The sequence below is a fragment of the Rhamphochromis longiceps genome, linkage group LG23 (genome assembly GCF_057381845.1).
Source record: "Rhamphochromis longiceps isolate RC_006_pf linkage group LG23, R_longiceps_female_GT1.1, whole genome shotgun sequence".
Lineage (NCBI taxonomy): Eukaryota > Metazoa > Chordata > Actinopteri > Cichliformes > Cichlidae > Rhamphochromis > Rhamphochromis longiceps.
Genome location: NC_140578.1, coordinates 3,951,926 through 3,977,329, shown reverse-complemented (window position 1 = coordinate 3,977,329; position 25,404 = coordinate 3,951,926). Strand labels below are relative to the sequence as shown.

At 43.9% G+C, this 25,404-nt stretch overlaps 2 protein-coding genes across 3 annotated transcripts; both read right to left on the bottom strand.

Moving 5' to 3' along the window:
• Positions 1-6,724: 6,724 nt before the first annotated feature.
• Positions 6,725-14,150, bottom strand: safb (scaffold attachment factor B). Of its 2 annotated transcripts, none has more exons than XM_085398141.1 (21): positions 13,855-14,150; positions 13,461-13,557; positions 13,146-13,210; positions 12,846-13,061; positions 12,700-12,759; positions 12,574-12,613; positions 11,340-11,766; positions 10,910-10,953; positions 10,715-10,824; positions 10,466-10,615; positions 10,064-10,152; positions 9,790-9,839; positions 9,604-9,689; positions 9,345-9,487; positions 9,045-9,195; positions 8,708-8,904; positions 8,438-8,606; positions 7,987-8,060; positions 7,846-7,904; positions 7,709-7,763; positions 6,725-7,617 (listed from the first exon to the last, which is right to left on the bottom strand). In XM_085398141.1, exons 1-21 carry the CDS (start codon positions 14,005-14,007, stop codon positions 7,497-7,499), a joined length of 2,556 nt encoding a protein of 851 aa, XP_085254267.1. In that variant the 5' UTR covers positions 14,008-14,150; the 3' UTR covers positions 6,725-7,496. The 2 variants fall into 2 exon arrangements, with proteins under 2 accessions (XP_085254267.1, XP_085254268.1); XM_085398142.1 differs by having other exon boundaries at positions 9,090-9,195; positions 13,855-14,149.
• A 625-nt stretch (positions 14,151-14,775) lies between these two features.
• On the bottom strand, positions 14,776-23,987 carry malt2 (MALT paracaspase 2). The gene is made up of 17 exons (XM_085399113.1): positions 23,536-23,987; positions 22,931-23,085; positions 22,591-22,757; positions 21,344-21,474; positions 21,040-21,184; positions 20,771-20,958; positions 19,540-19,636; positions 19,284-19,334; positions 18,900-18,989; positions 18,606-18,809; positions 18,272-18,449; positions 18,116-18,190; positions 17,858-17,985; positions 16,187-16,336; positions 15,942-16,099; positions 15,642-15,779; positions 14,776-15,464 (listed from the first exon to the last, which is right to left on the bottom strand). The coding sequence occupies exons 2-17, from the start codon at positions 23,065-23,067 to the stop codon at positions 15,021-15,023; spliced, it is 2,481 nt and encodes an 826-aa protein (XP_085255239.1). The 5' UTR covers positions 23,068-23,085; positions 23,536-23,987; the 3' UTR covers positions 14,776-15,020.
• Between the last annotated feature and the right edge of the window lie 1,417 nt (positions 23,988-25,404).

Below are 25,404 nucleotides of genomic sequence, written 5' to 3'. Positions count from 1 at the left end.
TTTTTATTCGGGCTACTTACATTTATTTTGGGCTACCAAAAACTGAAGAGTCCCTGCCCGAAGGGCTACCAGGGATTTTGAAATTTTGAGAGCCCTGAGATATATTTATTTTTTTAATTACTTTTGTTTCAGCAACATTAAATTTAAAAACTGTACTTTTGAGTTAAAATATATATTTATAATTTTAATAAATGACAAATTAAAAAGGCATGAACATTTTTTTGTATCGAAAAAATATCGAACCGTGACACCAAAGTATCGAACCGAACCGAACCGTGAATTTTGTGTATCGTTGCACCCCTAATATATATATATATATATATATATATATATATATATATATATATATATATATATATATATATATATATATATATATATATATATATCAATACATGAGCGGGACACAGAAAGGAATTGGCAAGAATACCAGAGGCGCAAAACACCAGCTACTGGTAGACAGAACAATCAGCCGAGACTGCAAGACCAGACTGACCAACCTGTGCACTGCCTGGATTGATTACAAGAAGGCCTATGACTCAATGCCCCACAGCTGGATACTGGAATGCCTAGAATTGTACAAGATCAATGGGACCCTAAGAGCCTTCATCAGGAACTCAATGGGGATGTGGCGTACAACACTAGAGGCCAACTCCAAGCCCATAGCACAAGTCACCATCAAGTGCGGGATCTACCAAGGAGATGCTCTGTCCCCACTGCTGTTCTGCATAGGCCTGAACCCCCTCAGTGAGATCATTAACAAGACTGGCTACGGATACCGACTACGGAACGGAGCAGTTGTCAGCCACCTCCTGTACATGGATGACATCAAGCTGTATGCCAAGAGTGAACGAGACATCGATTCACTGATCCACACTACCAGGCTATACAGCAATGACATTGGAATGTCGTTCGGACTGGAGAAGTGTAGTCGGATGGTAACAAAGAGAGGGAAGGTAGTCAGAACTGAGGGGATTGAACTACCAGAAGGCAACATTGCAGACATAGAGGACAGTTACAAGTACCTGGGGATCCCGCAGGCGAATGGGAACCATGAAGAGGGTCAGGCAAGTCCTGAGGAGTCAGCTGAATGGTAAGAACAAGATCCGGGCCATCAACACGTACGCCCTGCCCGTGATCAGGTACCCTGCTGGGGTAATAGGCTGGCCAAAGGAGGAGATAGAAGCCACTGACATAAAGACAAGAAAGCTCCTTACCATGCATGGAGGGTTTCACCCCAAGTCCAGCACCCTGAGGCTGTACGCTAAGCGGAAGGAAGGGGGCCGGGGACTGGTGAGTGTCAGCACCACAGTCCAGGATGAGACAACGAACATCCAAGAATACATTGGGAAGATGGCCCCAACTGACCGAGTGCTCAGTGAATACCTCAGGCAGCAGAAACCCAAGAAAGAGGAGGGAGACGAGGAACCATCATGGAAGGACAGGCCCCTGCACGGTATGTACCACCGGCAGATAGAGGAGGTGGCTGATATCCAGAAATCCTACCAGTGGCTGGACAAAGCTGGACTGAAAGACAGCACAGAGGCACTAATCATGGCAGCACAAGAACAAGCTCTGAGTACAAGATCCATAGAGGCTGGGGTCTATCACACCAGGCAAGACCCCAGGTGCAGGCTGTGTAAAGATGCCCCAGAGACAATCCAGCACATAACAGCAGGGTGCAAGATGCTAGCAGGCAAGGCATACATGGAACACCATAACCAAGTGGCCGGCATAGTGTACAGGAACATCTGTGCCGAGTATAACCTGGAAGTCCCGAGGTCAAAATGGGAGATGCCCCCAAGGGTGGTGGAGAATGACCGAGCTAAGATCCTGTGGGACTTCCAGATACAGACGGACAAAATGGTGGTGGCTAACCAACCGGACATAGTGGTGGTAGACAAACAGAAGAAGACGGCCGTAGTGATCGATGTAGCGGTTCCGAATGACAGCAATATCAGGAAGAAGGAACACGAGAAGCTGGAGAAATACCAAGGGCTCAGAGAAGAGCTCGAGAGGATGTGGAGGGTGAAGGTAACGGTGGTCCCCGTGGTAATCGGAGCACTAGGTGCGGTGACTCCCAAGCTAGGCGAGTGGCTCCAGCAGATCCCGGGAACAACATCGGAGATCTCTGTCCAGAAGAGCGCAGTCCTGGGAACAGCTAAGATACTGCGCAGGACCCTCAAGCTCCCAGGCCTCTGGTAGAGGACCCGAGCTTGAAGGATAAACCGCCCGCAGGGGCGTGCTGGGTGTTATATATATATATATATATATATATATATATATATATATATATATATATATATATAGAGAGAGAGAGAGAGAGAGAGAGAGAGAGATATGATATATGACTGACTTTAATTATTAAACATTCGCACATAAATAAGTGACGTCATATTGAGTACTTTTGACAGTTCACTCTTCGGCCGCTCCATCTTATTAGGGAAATTCCATATACATAAATGAAAATTTCAAAACTCAACCCCATCATTTAATTTGTTTTTGATTGAAACTGAATATTACTTAAGATAAGATAAGATAACCTCTATTAGTCCCACACGTGGGAAATTTGTTTTGTCACAGCAGGAAGTGGACAGTGCAAAAGTTATGAGGCAAAAATTAGAATACAATAAGAATAAATACAGTACACAACTGTACAGAATAGAATAAAATAAAATACTATATACAGTAGAATAAAATAAAATAAATATACAATAAGATAAAAATAGAATACAAATACAAATACTATATACAACTGAGTAAAAATACAACGATGACAGAAAGGATTATTGCACTTAATATTATTGCATATGTATGGATGTGTGTGCTTGATCAGTTAAAGTCTTTATTATGGAGTCTGACAGCAGTGGGGAGGAAAGACCTGCGAAATCTCTCCGTCCCACACCGTGGGTGCCGCAGTCTCCCACTGAAGGAGCTGCTCAGTGCTGTCACAGTCTGCTGCATGGGGTGGGAGATGTTGTCCATCAGGGATGACAGCTTAGCCGCCGTTCTCCTGTCACTCACCACCTCCACTGGGTCCAGAGGGCATCCTAGAACAGAGCTGGCCCTTCGGATCACCCTGTTCAGTCTCTTCCTGTCCCCAGCAGAGATGCTGCCGCCCCAGCAGACCACGCCATAAAAGATAGCAGAAGCCACAACAGAGTCATAGAAGGTCTTCAGGAGTGGGCCCTCCACTCCAAACGACCTGAGTCTCCGCAGCAGGTACAGCCTGCTCTGCCCTTTCCTGTAGAGGGCGTCTGAGTTATGAGTCCAGTCCAGTCTATTGTTCAGATGAACACCAAGGTACCTGTAGCTGTCCACAGCCTCAATGTCCATACCTTGGATGTTCAGTGGTTGCAGTGGAGAATGCTTGTGCCTGCGGAAGTCTACCACCAGTTCCTTGGTTTTACTGGCGTTGATCTGGAGGTAGTTCAGCTGGCACCAGTCCACAAAGTCTTGGGTCAGACCTCTGTACTCCTTGTCGTCCCCATCAGTGATGAGGCCGACTATTGCAGAGTCATCAGAGAACTTCTGCAGGAAGCACTGGGTGGAATTGTGGGAGAAGTCTGCAGTGTAGATGGTGAAGAGGAACGGAGCCAGAACCGTTCCCTGTGGGGCCCCCGTACTGCAGACGACCCTGTCCGACACAAAGCCCTGAGTCCTCACATACTGTGGTCGGTCGGTGAGGTAGTCCAGGATCCAGGTAGTGAGGTGATGGTCCACTCCAGAGTTCACCAGCTTGTCCTTTAGAACCGAGGGAAGAATGGTGTTGAAGGCACTGGAGAAATCAAAGAACATGATTCTCACAGTGCTTCCAGCGGTCTCCAGGTGAGCGAGGGAACGATGTAGGAGGTGAATGACGGCATCATCCGCTCCAATGCCAGGCTGGTAGGCAAACTGAAGTGGGTCCAGTGATGAGCTTATTAGGCGCCGAAGCTGAGCCAGGACCAACCGCTCCAGGGTCTTCATCAGGTGGGATGTCAGCGCCACCGGCCTGTAGCTGTTGAGGTCCTTGGGGCGTGAAGTCTTTGGCACTGGTACAACACAGGAGGTTTTCCAGAGCTGTGGGACTCTTCCCAACCTCAGGCTCAGGTTGAAGAGGTGCTCCATCACCCCACACAGTTGGTCCGCGCAGGACCTGACGACCCTCGAGCTGATGCCATCTGGACCCGCTGCCTTCTTGCCATTAATCCTCCTCAGTTCCCTCCTAACCTGGGTGGTTGAGAGAGACAGGCTGGAGCCTTTGTGTTGAGTGTGTATTGGATGCTGCAGTTGGGGGTGGGGGGGAGTGAGCAGGGTGAATAGAGGAGGTGTGAAGTGTCTGAGGTGGAACAGCAGCAGTGGGGGTGGGTGAGTCTGCAGCCGATGTTGCAGACTGCCTCATGGCTGAGTCAAATCTGTTGAAGAAATGATTCAGTTCATTTGCCCATCTCACATCCCTCCCAGGCAGAGAGTTCTGCTGTTTGTGGCCCGAGATGGTTCTGAGGCCTCTCCAGACTTCACCAACGTTGTTTTGTTGAAGCTGGTTCTCCATCTTCTGCCTGTAGCTCTCCTTCCCATTCCTTATCAGTCCCCTCAGCTCTCTCTGCACCCTTTTCAACTCCTCTTTGTCTCTGGATTTGAAGGCCCTCCTCTTCTGCTTGAGGACGGTTTTAATTTCTGGGGTAATCCAAGGTTTGTTGTTGGAGAAACACCGTACAGTCCTGGTAGGTACGGTGTTATCCACACAGAAGTTTATATAGTCAGTAATGCATGTAGTAAGGCTGTCGATGTCCTCTCCGTGGTCATCACAAATCACCTCCCACACAGTCGACTCAAAACAATCCTTAAGAGCCTCCTCGCTCTCCTCTGACCATCTCTGTACTGTGCGGGTGGCTGGTGGCTCCCTGCGCACTAAGGGCTCATACACAGGGACAAGGTGCACCAGGTTGTGATCAGATCTGCCCAGGGGAGGGAGAGGTGATGAACTGTATGCCTCTTCTGCATTGGCATACAGTAAGTCCAGTGTTTTATTGACTCTGGTTGGGCAGGTCACATACTGGGTGAAGGTGGGCAGTGTGGAGTCCAGTGAGGCATGATTGAAGTCCCCTGATATTATGAGAAGGGCTCTCGGTGATTGTGTTTGCAGTCTGCTGACCACAGAGTGGAGAGAGTCACAGGCTGCATCCGCGTTGGCCGAGGGGGGGACATACGCTGTTATCGCGATAACATGCGAGAACTCCCGGGGCAGGTAGTACGGACGCATGCTAACAGCTAACAGCTCTACTTAAACTCTCTTAAATTAACTTCCAATAAAAAAGGTTTATCATTGATTGAAATTCATTCAGATTGTTTAACGAATGAGCTGTCACAACTTTCAAGTACAAAGTTGTTATGAAGTCTGTCACATTCCCCCCTTTTTTTCTTTTTTTATCCTTTATTTATTTATCCTTCTTATTTCATTGTACTGTATATTGTTACTCTTATTTGCCTTGTATGTCTACTGTACAAACTGAACTGGAATGACTGACTGTTCGCTTTATAAGTTCAATAAAGTTTGGAAGAAAAAAAACCCTCTTCGGCTGCTCCCTTCTGCCGTATTTTGCGGCAAAATTATCCACACCCACCGCCGGGCTATGAATTGTGGGATATATGGGACCACAAAGCGTGCATTGGACCACGCTTGATATTTGGGGAAATCAACAGCGCATTTGGAGTATGCATTTGAAGCACACTTCGAATTGGGACAGCCGTCGTCGAGTGGCGGTGACGTAACCGCACTTGAAATGCGTACTTCAAGCGTGCAGACCCTGAATTGGGACACAGCCTCTGTCTCTCTTTCACGGCATTTCTTTATCCTGTCTTCCTTCTCTCACCCCAACCGGTTGCAGCAGTTGGCCCCGCCCCTCCCTGAGCCTGGTTCTGCCGGAGGTTTCTTCCTGTTAAAAGGGAGTTTTTCCTTCCCACTGTTGCCAAAGTGCTTGATCATAGGGGGTCATATGATTGTTGGGTTTATATCTGTATGTATTATTGTAGGGTCTACTGTACAATATAAAGCGCCTTGAGGCGACTGTTGTTGTGATTTGGCGCTGTATAAATAAAATTGAATTGATTTGATAGTTTGATTTATACCACTATCCATTTAGGTTATATGTATGAATCCAGTCAATAATAAAACAGCCAAAAACTTGGGTTTCCTCCTGTAAAAATAATTAATTTCAACAGTAAAACTGTTCTGTTTGCTAGTGAAGGACCCAGTTACTCAGACCTGAGTGTCCTCCTAGTTGGTGGTTGCTAAAATGATTGCAAAGTGTACAACGCTGCTCTGAAAACTTCTGATTGCTCAGGTCGACAGGTTTCACCTAACAAGTTGGGAAATGCACATTTTAGCCAGGCGTCAAAGCTTGTTTTATGACATAATTTTTCTGACCACATATCTGTATTAATTTCCATTCATAACCTTCTTTAATAATAATCAGGCCTCATACCGCTTCATTTCTGAGAGCCACGAGGACTGTTTCATAAACTAGGACAGGACATTTTCACTGCCATGTCCAGTAACTGTTGGTGCAATTTTATTTGCAAAAGCTAAATAAGCGAGTACCACTGATGCCACAATATCTTTAAAAATCTGACAAAGATAATGCGCATGTGCATTGTACAGTTTTATACCCGTGGCCCGAGCTTCTGTGCCACCGAGTGGCACAGAAAAGGTTTTAAAAACATCCACAAAACTAGAAAGACATTTGAATCACGACCACACATTTAATTCTAGAATTTATCACAAGTCTAAAAGGAAAACTAGAAAAACAAAAACGTTACAAGCAAGGAGAAACAAAGTGTGACATTTAATTTTAAAACGCTTTCATCTGCAACAAACTTTCACTGAGCATCTTTTTAAAAATGACGAGAACCTGAAACTCTCAAATTATTTTCAATAAAGTTTCATCAAAAAACAAAACAACAACAAGAAGAAAAAAAACCTAAGGGCTTGGATACAGAAAGGAGGCTTGTGAGGTTAGGTCCAGGAACTCAGGCGTCTAAAGCCTCTTTCAGACATGCGCTCTTCTTCATTGAACTGACGGCAACAACGTATCAGCATCCTGATCACTCGTCCTTAAAAGACAAAAAATAAAAATGTGGAAATCTGTCTAGGTCAAACCTAGAAACATCCATGTATTATTGAAGCCAGCAATATTACATATCACATGTCTGAAAAGGGTTTAATAAACATCTGAATTTATTTTACACGCACGCACACACACACACTCACGCCAACTTGCGGATGCATAACAGCTGTGATGTACAAACAAGGTAGGGCTGTATGATAAATACACTATCACTGTATCACAAAAGGATAAACACACTTCCATCGAAAATCGATGGGAATTGTGCCAAAAAGGAAAAAAAAATAATCCTGATTTAAAAAAAATGATTTTTTTCTTTTCTTCTTCTTCTTTTTTTTTTTTACAAAAACAACATAACCACATCATTACACAACCGTCTCCAGACAGGCATCAGTAACGGCGGCCGAAAGCTCCGCCCTGCAGCCCGCTGCCCTGCATCAGCTGGTTCTGTCTGTTAAGCGCTCCGGACAGAGACTGAGATGTTCCCGTGTTCATGTAGCCGCCACGGCCTCTGAAATCAAAGACACACCGACATCAGCTCTGTTGTGAAACCAGCGAGGCTAGCTGCAAACAAAGCAAGACTGAATGCAGAAGCTACTCACCCAGCCATTCCTCCTCGTGTCATGTGGCTCTGTCCTGGGATAGCTCCATCCCGACCTGGAATTAAAAAAAGAAGAAAGATCCAAGTTAAGACAGCAGTGCTTTTATAGCTAATACCTTAAAGTGCAGGTTGACCTACCTTGCCAGGGTCTGTCTCCATCCATCTTACGGTTAGAATCCCAGTCACGACCGCCCTCCCTAATAAGACAGGAAAACGGCATTAGTGGACTATAAAAGTTGCTTATTGCGCTTGAAAAGAAGCCAACAGAGTGATATTCACCTGGGATTCATGCGCTTGTCATAGCCTCCACCCCAGGAGTCTCTTCCGTCTCTGCCGTGTCTTTCTGAGAAGTGCTGCAAAAGGACAAGACAGCTGAAATTTTCATATTCTCACATGTGTCTGCATATTCTACACACTAAAAGTTCAGCGTTTAGTGGCTTTTGCTGTTAGTTAAAGCTCTGAACCACAGCAACATATCAATACTGTGGGAGCTCACTTTAAAGAGCACTCGTGTTTGATATCCACACGCCAGGCCTGTGAAGCTGCAGTGCTCAGCTCAACTGTGTTTTATTTAACTTAAGTGGCTTTGTCCATGTTCCACATCTAGACTTCAACATGCAGAGTTTAGGAGTCAGGGTGGTGCCAACAATATATATTTGTGGTTTTTGTAACTCATGGTGTTTCTTTTCCTAACAGAATAATATCTGGGGGGAGGATGCAGGGTTCTTACCTGACCATCTCTGTCAGCACCCATATTACGGGTGTTGTCCCGCCTGTCCATCATCATGTCGTCTTGGTAACGTCCCCTTTCTCTGTGATCAAAATCCTGATAGCGACCGAAGTCTGAGCGGCCGTAACGGTCATCCATGGCCATACGCTTATCAGGCCAGTCATCCTTCCTAAAAAGGAACCACAAAAACCACGAGGATCGACCAGTGAGCAAAGCTGTATCCAGCAGATAAACGCAGCATGCATCAGTGTCACACACACGTCACTGTACCTGCCGTCCATGTCGTAAGGCCTCTTAACGGGGCGCCGCTCCTGTTCATAGCGCAGCTGCTCCTGCTGCCGTCTCAGCTCCTCGCGCTCCCTGAGGATCCTTTCCTGCTCTCGCCGCCTTTCGTACTCAATGCGTAGCCTTTCACGCTCCAGGAACTGACGCTCCATGCGATCTGCGTCGAGGCGCTGCTTCTCAGCCTGCAAATGAAATCATTTGATTACAGTTAATTCATACATTTTTTAGAACTAACAGGGATTAAGGTGAGAAGTGTTTATATGGGAGGAATGAAAGAAAATGTAGTGATTATGTGCAGAGTGCATCGGATTGAGAGTTGTACCAAAGGACGCATATTTGGAGGCAGAGAGGAGTCATGTGACGATACCTCCAACCAGTGTCTCTTCTTCATCAAGTGGTTTCGCTCCTCCCTCTCCCGGAAGAGACGGATGCGCTCACGCTCTCGGTCAGGTCGGAATTCCCGATTGCGATCACTGAATGAAAAAAGAAAAATCAGCTGATATTTATTATCCGATCAAAACCTGAGCTAACTGCTAATATATAGAAGTGTCTTTATGAATACATTCTGTGTTGTTAAGCTCCATGATGGGCTAAGTGTTATTTCTGTATTCATGATCCTTACGTGAATCTGCGTCTCTCGACCTCTCTGATCTCCCTCTCCCTCTGCCTTTGTCTCTCCCTCTCCCTTTGCTCCTTAATCTGATCAAATGACAAGATGTCTTTCCTCTCCTTACTCGAAGAAGTTCGGTCCCGACTCTTGGTGCTCTGAAGAAAGAGCAGAAGAGTGTGAAGACGGGCATGATCTAACCACTTCATGCATCAACAAAACAACACTGATTAAGAGGGAGATGGCAGTTACAGGGTCATTAATCATTACTTACCCTCTCCTTGCTTTTGCTTTTGGTTTTGACACTGATAACAGGCTCTCCCTTGGACTTGTCCATAACTACAGTCCTCTCATTTCGTCCTGTCAAACAATCAAAATTATTAATGTCAAGTATGTAATAAAGGTTGTTTTTTTGTTTTTTTTAATCATGTCCAGGTGGAAATTCTAACACATCTCACACCTTTGCCATCTTTTCCTTCTCCCTCAGACTTCTCATCCTTTCCATCAGACCTGCAGAAACATCCATATTGTCAGAAATCATTGAACAGTTAACCTGATCCTTATCTTGGTTTATACAAAGGGCTAAATGTCTGACAAACTACCCAGACACATGGCATGCTAAAAATATAAATACACCTGTGATATTTAAAACCTCACTGGGCCAAATTTTCCCAGCAGAAGAGGCACTTTTAGCGATATCACTCAAACACAAGTCAACGGTCTGGCAGTCTTACTTGGAGTCAGTGGAGTGTCTCCTGTCAGTGCTAGACCTCTTGGGGTCGTTCTTGTCAGCTGGCTTCTTCCCTGCAGGTTCATTTTTAGCCTGCAATGTTTAAACGGGAACACGTTTATTCACAAGACCAAGCTCAACATCAGCGTGTTTAAAGAAACAAATACCTCTGCCTTCTCTACAGCTTTCTAATTACTTCAGATCATTTCTAATCTTTGCCATTTCCAACCATTTTATTTGCTGCATGTTTTTTTTATTTAGAGCTAACACTTTAGTCTGATTACAACCATCAGTTTAACAAAGTTTTAGGCATTGCAATACAACTAAACAGAAAACAGACTGCTGCTTCCAAATGATCAGACTGTCAGATGAAATGTTAGTTACTTCTCCTTCTCCCCACACTCACCCGCTCCACAGAGATCATCCTGCCATGCAACTCGGTCCTGTGAAGGTGGCTGATACACTTGGTTGCTTCCTCTGTGGATGACATGGTGACAAACCCGTAGCAGCGAGCCCCGGGACTTTTGGCATTGGTCACCACCTTAGCTCCGACAACCTGCAGGACATTTATAAAGCCCATAAATATTATTTTTGCGTCCATGCAGAAAGTAACTGTCTGGTGACACTGGTGAGAGACTGTTTTCAATCGACTAACCTTGCCATATTTGCTGAAAAGCGTCTTCAGATCAGTCGCTCTGGTAGTGGAAGAGAGGCCACTGACCCACAGATTCCTGCTGCTGCTTGCTGCGGCCCCAGCTCCAGCACCTACACATGTGCACCATAAAATTAATGAGCACACAGCCACTGAAAACAAGACCACCAAGACAAAGAAGCCATTTGATTTACTCACCCTTTTCATCCTTCGACTCGGTCTTGCCATCTTTCTCCTCAGAGCTAAAGAAGAAGGGGAAAAAAAGCCATCAACCTACAACGGTGAGGATGTTGGCGAGGACATCCACGATCTTCTGGCACACATGTTTGTATTTCTGTTATATAGCATCTCTCATTGCCTACAGCGATCAACCCAACATGTACCATAGTGCAGTGATGTATTGGCGAATAAATGGAGTTATATCCTCTGGCAATCCGAATAGTTAGGTTTTTAATGGATAATAAAGTGGGACAGGTGAGTGCAAGGAATGAAAAATGGGGGAACCAAAACAAAACAAATGTACAAAACGTTTTTACCTCCAAAAGAGCATCCAAATTTTGCTAGCACAAAGGGGCCAAAGCAACAGAGATAACCATTTTTGGTTTCTAGTATACAGAAAGCAACAAACCTCTTTTTCTGATCATCGCCCTCTACAGAAGAGGACTCTTTCAGTGTCGAGGCTGAATCCGCAGCAGCTTTCTCTTCTGTCTTCTCATCCTCCTCAACCTTCTTAGCCCCCGTTTCTGAATCAACAGTTTCAACCTCGCCGCCCTGTTTGCTTACACTAACAGCCTGCGACATTTTGTTTTCACCGTCAAGTGTCTCTTCTGGGGCGTTCTGTTCCTCCCCAACCTCTTTGGGATCAGTCCCCACAACATCCCCGCTGCCCTCCGCATCTCCAGCGGCAGTCACGTTGGACTGGGCACCTGTGTCGGACACACTTTCTTCCCCTCCGGCGGTGGCTCCTTGGTCTTCTTCAGGGCTCGTCTCGTGGCTCTGGTGTTGATCTTCGTTATGCGGCTCAGATAAACAAGACCCGGCTACTTTGTCATTTTCTACGGATTTAACAGGAATAGAATGGCACATAGTTTAATCACTTCTGAAACACATCAATGGTTAACGAGGAACTGGCAAGGCCTGGATTAGGAACGTCATGACCACTGGCCTGTGCTCTTAGAACTATGTATTAAAACGATGGCCCTAAAGAGAGACTGGAAAAGGGCCCAAAGGCTGTTGGGACAACCGAGCAACTAAAGGGGCTAAAACTCATTTCTCAAGCTCAACCACTTCACTCTTTTCACCTGATCCAAGACAGACAAAGAGTAGAGTGCTGAAGAGAGCCACAACATCAGCAGTACACCGGAGGCTCGCTGAACTCCATCTTCTTTCAGCCTTTGAGACTTTTCCAGCGTCCATTGGTAGTGAGCAGACCTTCAGCTCAAGTCCAGCAGTTTCTTATCCAGCTGATTTATGATTCACCGTCTTTAAAAAGTCGTAAGAGTTGACAAATCTTGATGCATCTTCTTTGCCTTGACCTTCACGTGGCAACCTAGAAACACTACAATCACCTGCACAGCTTAAACCTCCCTCACCTTGAAACTGAATTGCTGGCAGTGTGAATCAACTTGTTAACCACAGTCACGTGAGCGTGTGAGAAGATATATGGTAACTTGACCGATATTTACAAATGAACAAAGAAAAGATCATATGTGGCTAAACAAATTTCAACACCAAGTCAGCAATTCCCTTTGGGCTTCCAGTCTCTCTTGTTGGTTGAAACTAAACAAAGTGTTTGCATTTTCAAGCTTAACACTGCACATCTACACCTCAACCTTATGATGAGCCAATTTCTTTTACAGTACCTGTTTCTTCTTTTGTGTCGTCAGCCTCTGGATCCTGAGCCTTTAACACAGAAAATTATGTCTCGTTCAAAACGTTATCGTGTTTTAACAGGCTCTGCAGGCGTAAGAAATACTTAGTAAACCTACCACATTGGCTGCTGAAAATGTTGCATCTTCATCCTTATCCAGCATCTCAAATTCATCCATCTGTTAAAATATATTCAAATAAACTAACATTAAAACAGAGTTACAAGTAAAGATTTAGCAGACAGGTTTCTAGTATTATCTCTCACCTCTGGACCTCTCGTGTCTTCTTCTGACTCGAGTGCCCTGTAGTCATTTTCTTCATTCATCCCCGAGTCGTCCTCTCTGTAAAAGTTCTCGCTTCCATACTCGTCATCTTCAGCCGGTATTCCGTTGTCATTGTCAGTCTCATCCAGAATGTTCATGTCAAGGATGTCCATGTCCTGCATGTTCTCATGTTCATGCTCATCCTCCTGATTATCCTCCTGATGAGACAAAGACGTTTTTAATACATCAGCCGTAGCATCCAAACTGGAGGAAAAGCAAGATAATCCTATCAATAAACTTACGTGGCCATCGCGGGAATCCTCCTCCATAGTGCCATCCTCCGGTTCATCGTTCTCCTGCTTGGTATCTAAAAATACACTTTAGTTTAGTCTTCGCCTGATTTTGACAGGCGTCTAAATCTCTCCCACGCATATTCTGTTACCCTTGCTCTTGCTATACTCTTCTTTTATAACGAAATACCGTAATTGTTCACGAATGCTGCACAAGCACGAAATACAACGACATGACATATTACGTGCCACCTGCCTTGCAGAAGCCTCTCGGGCACAGCAACAAACGGAAAACATGCTGTTTTAAGAGCTTGCTGCAAACCTTACCTCTGGCAGCGCGTTTAGGTGTGACGTTGGCCTTTTTGGTGGTCAACTCCGGAGCGACGATAATCTCGTCCGGATTCCCACCCTCTTCCTCGATTGCCTGTTTGTCAAGAGCACGGCAAAAACGCTTTACAGGTTGTACATTCAAGCAACAGTTGAAATAAAAAACACGTCAAATAGGTGAATGCACGCAAATTAGCGGCATTAGCGAGTTATTTGGTACAAGCGCATGCTAGCACTTAGCATACATTTAGGGTCAACGGCCTCGTAGCGTAGTACGCTCGAAATTTTGCGGCTGTGTGAGCGTCAAACTAAACTTCTATAATGCAGGCCTTTATGTGCATTTTAAGCATTGTTATTCAGCGACTGGCTGTTTAAGGGACTGTAAAATTCAGACCTTTTTAAGACGCTCTGATAGCACGCTCTTCACGCCCGTCGTGTCCAGGTTTCGTTTCTTCAGCTCGGCCTTCAGGTCTATGACCCGCAGCTCCGACAGTTTGCGCACTTCTGCACCCTCCGGCACCTCCACATCTGCTGATGGGTCAGCCATCGCAAGACACGGGAAAATATCTCTTCAGCTTGCAATAGTAATAATAATATTCCTTCAAAGAGCCGTGTTTACTGGCGCCGCACAACGAATGGAAGCAGCGGGATTACTAAATTACTGCAAAATGGCGGATGCTGCAAGCAGAGGTGGTGACGACACAGCGCAGGCGCAGTGCAGCGATAGTGCGGCGACTGGCACCAATCAGCGACAAGGATCTGATGGCCGGGAGAGCGCAGAGTATAGTAAAGTAAGCAGCTGCTGTTATTCATGCAAGCGTTAAAACACAGACAGCTATTTTAGTTAGGAGCTCTTCTTTTCTGCTCCCATCATCTTCATCCTTCTTACCCTACCTCTTACATCCTCCTCTGTTACACCAAACATATCCACTCGCTCCACCCACTCCACCCTACCTGCACTCTTTTTCACATGTTTTGTGCACTTTCCCTTGCTTTGGATGGTTGACCCCAAGTATTAAAATTCTTCCTCCTTCACTGTTACACCTGTCTCCCTCTCATTCAAACACTGCTGACTTTTATTCCTTTTCTCTCCAGTGCATACCTGCACCTCTCCAGGCCATCTTCCACCTTCTTCCTATTCGTGTCATCTTTGAACGTCATAGTCCATCTCTGCAAGCAAGAATGATCTCAGATGTAATCTCACCCCCAACTTAAACCCATATGTCCCTCCAGCTGCACCTCACCACTGTCTTACTGTCTTCATACATTTTTTTCTAATGCATGTTACAAAAAGGTTAAAGGTATAAAGTTTATGCTTTATTCTCCTGTTTTGAAGGCAGTCTTTGGGTTGCATAACATTGTTACAAATCCATAATAATAAAAAAAAAATTACACAACTTAATGCATAGTTAATACAAAGATCAGAACTTAAACGGCCCCCATACAGTCCGGGCCGAATTTAAAGAAATGCCATATTAACAGGACTTGTCTGTCAAGCTTTCCACACATTCATGATTTTGTACTGCCGATTTATTAGTGGGTAGAGGCTGAATCTCAGTCTCAGTAAGAATGAAAATTGTACATGTCACTGAACTTGTAGTTTGAGTCATTTACTTTACTGTGGGGCAAACTTTTGCTGGCAACAAGAGGTCGAGGGTTATCTAGTATTTCAGGACTGTCAGTCTCCTCTGGCACATTGGCACTCCTGGGTGATGTCGGGGAGCCACCGGTGAAAGACACACTGGCACTTTGTGCATGATGTGACCATGTGTTTGAGGCTGTACCAGTCAGGGACAAGTCTTCACCAAAGGAGGAGCATCCGGGAACGTTAAAAGAGTCGAGGCTGAAGGACGAGGAGGCAGAGCTGACGTGAGCTGCTCGGGGTTCGTGGAGATTGAGTTTGGAGACCAGTGGTTTGCCGACTGTTACTTGCTGCCTTTCTTGCACTTCCTCATCCATGTTGGAGTAGGTGTAATGAAGGCATATTGTGAATGTGAGCTCCCTCTATAAAGACAGTAAAAAGCACAATTTGTTTTGGGGTTCTTTTTAGCAGTTATGAAAAAGTATCGGCTTCAGTCTTCCTGATTTTTAAGTGAGCTGCAGCAGGCTTGGCATTGGAAACGACTGCTCTGAGGTCATAAATAGAAGAACTTATTGTAAAAATAGGGGAAAATGACAGACCTTGAGTCTCTGCAGGCTGCGGATGTGCGTGTAGAGACTGTGGGTTTCTGGTGAAGGAAGCTCCTCTTTTATCAATAATAAACAGCCAGCTTCCAGTAGAGACTCCTGATTGCTCTTCTTCAAATCAATGTCCACATCCTGCAAAAGTGATACGAAAACTCTGTAAAGCTCAGTGCATTTTCAATTAGATGCTTGTGCTTTAAGGAGCTGCAGCAGCAAATTTAGTCCTGGGTAAAATCTTGTCTGTTCTGTATTGAATCACAAGCTTTTTAAATCTAAGTGGAATAATGTGTCACACACCTCAGGGAAATCGGTAAGCTGAGCCGAGCAGGAGACTATTTCATCGGGTTTGTCAAGTATCCGAGTGTAGATGACCATGACGTTGGAGAATTCTGCAGCAAATCCAAGCTGAACCTTCACTCCACAGTCAAACTGGAGGTAACGGCTTTCAGGGAGAACTGTGAAATAAATAAATAAATAAATAAATACGAGTAGAAATGTGCCTTTTGAAATATTTCATCATTTCAGTTAATACTTTTTTTTACCATGTGCAATAGCCCACTGCAGGTTTCGAGCTGAAGAGGATGCAGAACACTGAGAAACCTGTATCCTGTCAGTGAGGGAGCGTCTTTCAGAGAGATTACTGCGGAGCTCCAGCGCCTGCCGCCCTCGTGTGATTACACAGCGACCCATGTCTGAGAAGAAAAAACAAGCTTTAATATTGGGAGCACAGATGTGACGTGTCTATTTTTCTGTTGCAGGACATTATTTTTGTTTAAAACACTTTAATAATAGGACTAATATGCATTTTAAAAAGGGTCATAGATGATCTTAGAGCTTTAAATAACTGGAAGAAATCAATTTAATAGTTTTTCTTGCAGGCTGTGTCACTAGATCTTAAATCTGTCATAAGACTAAACAGGCCATAAACTCAACAAATAATTGTAAAGATATTTAAAATAGAAATGATGCATTCGGTTTGCAGTTATAGTTTGCACCATTCAGTGTGGTTTACCCCAAAGGGTTCACAGTTTTTTCATGCTGCAGCATGTATAAGTGGGATATGACTGGACCTGCAACATCCTCCTTGTTAAACAGCATTTAGTGGTCTTTCAGGTTTCTCTTCATATCCACGTTGGCATATTGCTACACCTTGACTCAATCCATCTAAGTCTGGTAAATGTTGCCAATGAGTCAACATGCATGATAAGTACTTACATGAAAAATCAGTGAGTACCTCCCCACTGACCCCCTTGGAATCAGCTTTTCTTCCTCCAATAACTTTGATAAATTACAATGAAGCCATGAAAAAATTTACCTTCGTTCTATGAGCCATTTCCGGGTCACATGCATGTTAAAAACATAAAAGTGGCTTTAATAACGGTGCTCACAGTTCACACACATTACAAAGCTTCACCAAGGGTTCGAGCATCGTGCCAAAATCGAAAGGAATCAGTTTGTTGTTGATGCTCACAAAGTAGGAGATGGATATGCAAATTTATCCCAGCATTTCAGTAAGTGTCAGGAATAATCATTTCTCACTCCTCACACGACTTTGCAGAATTCCTGCAAAATGAAGGATGTTGAACTGTTTTCACAGTTGAAATAACTTGAAAAGAAAAGCGAATGGACTGTAAGTTTTGTGAAGACGTTTCACGGCGCATCCAAGAGACATCTTCACTTCTAAAACCGTCGGAGGTGTTTAAACCCTGTTGGGGTTATCCCTTAAAAGGGTCGTTGACCCACTATTAATCGCGCTTTATCACATTAGCCAAGACATGTCTCAGTGACACCTTGCCTCATCCTATCATGTGACCCATTATAGTAAACTGACACAATATTTTGGGGGAGCTTGCAAAGGATCTCAAGACTGCACTGTAGGTGGCCAACAGCTGGTGTCAGTACCCAGCCACTCTGTTCAATGATTGTTATTCACAGTGGACACAAATGGCCCCTTTTACTCCTCTTTCAAATCTTCTGTCTTTGAGTTCCAAAATGTGAACATTGGCATCCTCGAAAGAGTGACCTTTATCCTTTAGGTGCAGGTGTGCAGCTTAGTCTTGTCCTAAGGACTTAAGAAAATCTGCAGGAGCAGTGCGGCACTGCCAGAGCAGTCTACTCTGAACGTGAAGCCAAACTGAAATTAGATATGTTTTTTAAATTTTTTTAGTTGAGGAATATTGCGATTATATCGTACAGATTGTCGAGTGCTCTACCTTCAGCCACTCTGTCGAGCATAACGGTGACCTTCTCGTCTTCACAAACTCGCTGTTTGAGGAAGTTTATGAAGATGCCATTTGACACGTCTTCCCTCTTCACCTCATACGCTTCAGCGTCTACGCATCTAAAAGACAGCAACTTTCACATGAGTTTGACCTTGTAGCCTGAAGTAGAAATACACAATAAGTGCTAGAAAACAACACCCGATACTAAAGAAATTCAAAACTGAACCGCATTTAGGACTGGGAGCTTACGTGGCATAACCAAACACTATATTTGCTGTGACCTTCAGCAGTCCAGGCTGCACGATGACATCATCGTGTGGGTTTCTGAAAAAGAAAACGGACAAACAGATTCAGAGGGTCTGCGCTGATTATAATTTCATTAAATAAAAACAAAACAAAACATACCTTTTGCGACACATGTCCAGCAGGAATACATTAAGACCAGTCTTTTTCTCCTGCATCTTTGTGAGTATATTCTGTACACACAAGCAGTGCTCTGATGTGTAGGAGACCGGAGCGTCAATGGGAACCATGAAGCTGTTTCCATAGTTCTCATAGCCATGACCAGCAAAATATAGCAAACCTTCAGAAGTAAAGAAAAACAGATGCAATTATTTATCCTAGTTGTATTCTTTTTTTAAAATTAAAAGTAGATTTTACAAACACAGTGCTGCATTTATTTTATCAGTAAAGCGCAGCGCAGTCGCTCAAATTGGACAGACGTATGCAGCAGACGTACCGTAGACTCCTTTGTCAAGCAGCAACAGGAACTCAGTAACAGCGCTGTGCATCTCCTGCCAGTTGAGATCGAGCAAAGAAACCACCTTGAAGTCCAACTGTCGAAGAAGGTTGGTCAACTCGTGGACGTCAGAAATGGGAGCACACAGCTGCGTGTGGTAAATGTAGTTCATGTTACCAATCAGAAGAGCGACTTTGTCTGTGGCTGTGGACAGGAAGAGAATGAGCAGTGAAATCCACCACAAATCGACAAAAGTAAGACTCGGTATTTGTCTGTTTGCTTGCGTAAATTCACCATAAACGTCCTTGGCAGATGGGGGCGAACTGGCTATCTGTTGAAGCGGATGTGTTCCTGGTAGGTAGGTTTTGTGGACTTCCTGTGACTCTGAGAACACCAAAAGAAAAAAACATGCTGTGTTATCTGATAACTAACAGTTTGTTTAACATCTCGTTTTCACTTCTGTAAAGCCTGGTAACCAGACTTACTGTGTACTTCACATTAACCCAATTAACCACAGCTATCAGTAGCTGTTTTTTAGGTTACACATGCACACTATCTATAAATACCACTTTTTAATTACCTGTTATATTTAAAAAGAGGAATCAAAGTCAGACAGGACATAGGAATTACAATACTGCGGTAGTTCCTCTAAATATTCTACCAGAAATTAAAGAGTACCTAGACCGCGGTCAACCTCTACCCAGGAGGCGTCAGTGACAGAACTGGGGCCTGCATGAAAGGGGAAAACAAGAACAGTTACCACAGCACGGTACTGCGATTTTGTAACTATACAAATGTGAAGTGTCAGACTTATTGTAATGTGCTTTTACTTATTTACTTCATGCAAATATAAAACATTTTAACATTAAGAGCTTACTAAATTTTCTCATTTATGTTTACATTCCTAATTTAGAAAATACAAACAATGGCTCACCGATGGTGACTGTTGCCGTGCTGCTCCACACCTCATGATACAAATTGAACACCTTGCAGGTGTACTCTCCTCTGTGTGCTGTGGTCACACATGGGATCTGCACAGATACAAAACATACGCCACATAGAGCATTAAGCTGACATCAAGCTACAACTTGCAGAGACGGAAAATGAATGTGGAAGTGCTATAAACTTGTAACTCCTAAGTGAGTATGGGCACAAAAGTGATTCCCGGCACATGGAGTGATTTGGATCCTTACTGATAGTCACATCCCTCGTGGGAGACCAAAAAGCCATCACGTGACAGCCAAAATGTAAATATTTAGGTTTTAAAATGCAGAACCCAGAAACCAATAGATGCTCACGTGCCTATCTCCATCTTTTATATACAGTCTATAACCGATATAACAATCAGCTGCATTTTAATGTGAAAGTTTTAAAAAAAATTAAAGGTGTTGCAGACATGTGACATTTTGTTACAAATGTTAAATGGACTGATTCTTATATTTATACTTTACTTGAGTAGGAGACGTCTTTTTGCTTTCTATCCAACACTCACCGAGGAATGCATCTCAGGGTTCAGTATCTTACCCAAAGAAACTATGGCATGCAGACTGGAGCAGACAGAGATTGAACTAGCAACGTTCCGATTAGTAGATAAACTAGAATACTTGCTCTATCTCCTGAGCCACCCAATTTAGGATCAAGTGAACGAGGTTCCAGTCACAGAGGTCACGCAGTCGCCACCCATCCAGTAAGCGCTGGTGGAGGTTGATATCAGTTGCTCGGGAAATTATTACTAAAGCCCAGGTCACACAGACCAGTCAGTGAACTCCCAGGAACCGCTTGCCACTAGGGAAAAATGTATTTTCCTTATCTGGTTGATAAAAATTGCTTGGATGGACATGACAGATGTGTCTACAAGCATTGCGCAGTTAATCTGTGATGTTGAGTCATAACTTCTGCTTTTAGGTGAATACGGTATTCTCTCTGCAACAAATTTCATTCCCCACACAGCTCCAGGACCCATCGCCACATAGTTGTTTTCCATCCCAACTATATCCACATGCACAAAAATACCCGTCTTTCCATCGCAAATGGTGAATATATCATATCCAGTGCGCATGACGTCACATGTAAATCCACCGTGCTCTCTAAGTGAATATAATTCAGTAGTTTTCATATCCAGTAGAGAAGCAGCTCTGTGCAGCATAGCTGTGCTGCTTACTTACCCTGAGTGAGCTCGTCTTTTGTTGCGGCATGGGCACTTTGTTGTGGTACCACTCATACTGTGCAGGTGGGTTTCCCTCTGCAGTGCACTCCAGGACTAGAGTGTCCCCCTCAGAGGCTGCCTGGGACTGCGGGCGCTGGCTGATATGCAACCCGCTCACTGAACCTGGAAACAGACTGCTGCTGCAGCCTGAGAAAATTCACCAAAACATTACATGACATGCTGAAAGATAAATTAAAACAACGTCAGAGAAGCAGAAGGAAGAAGAACCTGCAGAGATGATCAAACGAACTTGAGCCCACTTGGAGAAAACAAATTTCTCTCCATGGCTTATCCTGCAGATATAGTGACCCTGGTGGGTGGGGCTTAAAGGGCAAAGAACCAGTTCTGAGGAATTTCCTGATTCCCCCAAAATCTATAAGACAAAAGAAAAAAAAATCAATATGCATAAGAGTTCATAGCTGAAACTGTATTAAGATATTAAGATGGCAAGCTATCTCATTGGCTCTGCGGGTTTATGCAGGAATCTTTTCCCTTCTTTTTATAGTCCATTAATCACAAAAATTTCAGTGACCTCCTGTTTGCCTTTGAACCACTGGTAGCCGAGTCCGGGGGGACCAGAGGCCCTGCAGGTCAATACCACATTGCTCCCAGGTGCGGCTTCCTGGGACTGCGGCTGCACTGTGATCTGAATCTGCTCTGCCACTACCACACAAACACACAACATGAGCAAATCATCAGATTTATGACACGTGCAAAACGACCAATACTGCTGTGCATATGTGAGTAAATCAGACTCATTGTAAATCAGTGGGCTCGTGCTTGCTGTTTACAATCTGCATACTACCTGCATACGGACACACCCCCATTTCTTTATATAGGGGAAACAGTTTACCTGAAGATGAAGTGGAAAGAGTTGTGATGTTGTAAGAGAGAAGCATACATCGCCGAGGCAAAAAAGAAGGAAAAAATGCGACTGGGGAAACTTAAATAATGGTGTCTGAAGTCTGAGGAGGTAGCCAGAAAAGGGGCAGCTTTCCAAAGAGGTTACACAGGCGTGATTACTCCAATTACTGGCTGAAATAACGAGGGCGCCGAATTACTTTTCCCTTGAGATGCTCACTAAAAGTTAAACTTGATATGAGAAGACTAACAGGGTATAAGAAAAATAAGAAAATGGGTAGAGGGAAAGGAGCATGTGATCTGTCAGCCGCAGATGATAAACTTACTTTATGAAACTGGACTGTAAGTGACGAATCCAGTATAGCCAGAAGTCATGTTTAATTAAAGATAGGATGAGATAAGAGATACTGGAATGTATCTTTTACATTTAAATGTGTTTAAATGTAAAGGTTAAAGCCTATACTTTACCATTAAGCATTCTGTTTTCTTTACAAGTCATTTTATTTTTAAATGTTGATGTATTTTGGGGAATTTTGTGGCTTATGGGGTTCTGGAAAACTGTCTGTAATTATCAGGGTTGGGGTTAGCCTTATTATTCGTAATAGTAGTATTTCAGTATTCATTTACGCACAGATTTGTGTGTATGCCCTGTTAGTAAATGAGGGTCAGTGGGTTTACTGTAGTCAAATGGCCTCCACAGTCACATGATTGAGATGACAGTTACAGTCATTAGAATTAAGGTAGTTCTGAAGGCAAAACTAGTGAGGTGTACCTAATAAAGCGGCTTGTGAATGTGTTTTACAGTTACGTGGTCTAAACAGGACTGTGTCTTCCTCCTGTTTATAAGGAAACAGTAGGCAACAGTAGCAGTAAGAAACAGACTTTGCATATATAACAGCCCAGTGACTTCTCCTTTACCTGCAGTGGTGAGGAACTGCACAGCTTCCTGGTGCTCCATCTTCCTCAGGCAGTGGAGCAGGAAGTCCAGGGAGCAGGAACGCTCAGCCAGTAATGTCAGCATGGTGCGTGCCGGGCTCCCTGCAGCAGTCAGCACCTGGAGAGAACAGCTGGTCAGCTCCCGCTCACTGCAGGAGACAGGGCAGTGTGTGATGTTAGCAGATGGTGGCATAGTCAGTCTTTAGGGGGATCCATAACCCCCCATAACCACACACCATACAGTAGAGACACGGCTTAAGTTTTAGAAACTGTGAATAAAGCGTAAAGCTACCACCTTCACGTGATGCCTTCAAGGTCTCACCTGCAGCGGAATTTCGGCTGCTCGGACACCGCGTTAGCTAGCTGCCTCCATCCACAGGTGGAGTTGTCCAACATCTTTGCCAGCTTAATTAGGATTTCGTCGCTGAGAGTACCGATGCTCCTTTTCCACTCCTCCATCTTCGTAATTCTTCACTACTAACAAAGCAGGACATCGAATTTAAACTTTAGGAGCTAAAATCGCCGAGTGACTGCGCAGTCGCGGTTTCTCTAACGCTTCTCCCTCGAGGTGTGACTGACAGCGGTGATCTACAACATTGCTTTGATTGTTGAATGAATGCACTACTTATTCGCCTACGGAGCCGAAACGCCACTAACCTACGGGTTGTAAACACAGCCTCGGGTTTTCCCGTTTCTTACTTTATGAAAATCCGCCTATAACTGCACACGCCCGCGGATCATAGCACCGCCGGGAAGCAGGATGAAGACTTAACAACGAAACCCCCCGAAATTGAACTGAGTTGAACTCATACCAAACTATCAAGACGTCCATTAATAGCTGCGCCAAGTGCCGCTTCCGCTATTTTGCGCTACTAAAACCTTAGTTTTTGGGGGGATTTTAAGCCGTTAAATGAGCGCTCGACTTACCAGATTTACAACAAACCGGTGTTCAAATCTCAGATACATAGAAAGAGGAACAGAGTTACTTTTACATTAACGAGATAGATGATGCATCGTGATACAATCACTCTTCCAATCTTGCATGATTTGTTCCCCAGATGAGTCGCTTCTCATTTCGGTTCCTCGTTTCTGCAACCCCTGCTGCGCGCAGTCATTTGCATGAAGCGTTTTTATGGCAACACCACCACTGTAGCTAGTATTTAAAGATCAGCGCAATAACTATTACAAACTGCGACCCAGAGCTTTTCCTGTGACTTGGGGTTGGGCTGAAAAGCACCGACTTACCAACCGTGAACACAGCTCTACATTACAACCTAAAGTGGTGCCACATTTGGATACCTAATATCAGTTAAAGACCGCGGTAAAGTGAGCCGTCATTTGTGAGCCGCGGTCAAGCCAGCCGCCTCCTATCCGCTGCATAAATTTCCTTGCGCTTTTACACCAGTCTTTACGGTAGCGCCTTTTCGCTTTATGTGCCGATTGAAAGCCTATACCCGCGCACACGTGCACGCGCGCGCACAAATTACAATGTAACGGCCCGATACAGTCAATACAATTATGGAAATGTCAGAAATTCATTAAAAATCATCCTGAGTAGTTGATGTACAACTTTCAACACATCCCCCCTCTGGGACACCTACTGTACCTGTGTGCCAAGTTTCATCCAGATTTACTGTAGAATTCCTCAGAAATTAATGGAAACATTTATTCAATCTAATACAGTCAATGCACTACAATTGTGTCAATTTTCAAAAATTCATTAAAAGTCATCCTGAGTAGTTGATGTCCAACTTTCAACACATCTCCCCTCTGGGACACCTACTGTACCTGTGTGCCAGGTTTCATCCAAATTTACTGTAGAATTCCTCAGAAATTAAAGGAAACTTATATTCAATTCAATACAGTCAATACAATAGAATTATGTCAATTTTCAGAAATTCATTAAAAATCATCCTGAGTAGTTGATGTCCAACTTTCAACACATCCCCCCTCTGGGACACCTACTGTACCTGTGTGCCAAGTTTCATCCAGATTTACTGTAGAATTCCTCAGAAATTAAAGGGTACTTTATTCAATTCAATACAGTCAATACAATAGAATTATGTCAATTTTCAAAAATTCATTAAAAATCATCCTGAGTAGTTGATGTACAACTTTCAACACATCCCCCCTCTGGGACACCTACTGTACCTGTGTGCCAGGTTTCAGCCCGATTTACTGTAGAATTCCTCAGAAATTAAAGGGTACTTGTATCCAATGCAGTCGGCCAATACAGTAGAATTATGTCAATTTTCAAAAATTCATTAAAAATCATCCTGAGTAGTTGATGTACAACTTTCAACACATCCCTCCTCTGGGACACCTACTGTACCTGTGTGCCAGGTTTCAGCCCGATTTACTGTAGAATTCCTCAGAAATTAAAGGGTACTTGTATCCAATGCAGTCAGCCAATACAATTTAATTATGTCAATTTTCAAAAATTCATGAAAAATCATCCTGAGTAGTTGATGTCCAACTTTCAACACATCCCCCCTCTGGGACACCTACTGTACCTGTGTGCCAAGTTTCATCCAGATTTACTGTAGAATTCCTCAGAAATTAAAGGGTACTTGTATTCAATGCAGTCGGCCAATACACTACAATTATGTCAATTTTCAAAAATTCATGAAAAATCATCCTGAGTAGTTGATGTACAACTTTCAACACATCCCCCCTCTGGGACACCTACTGTACCTGTGTGCCAGGTTTCAGCCAGATTTACTGTAGAATTCCTCAGAAATTAAAGGGTACTTGTATCCAATGCAGTCAGCCAATACAATTTAATTATGTCAATTT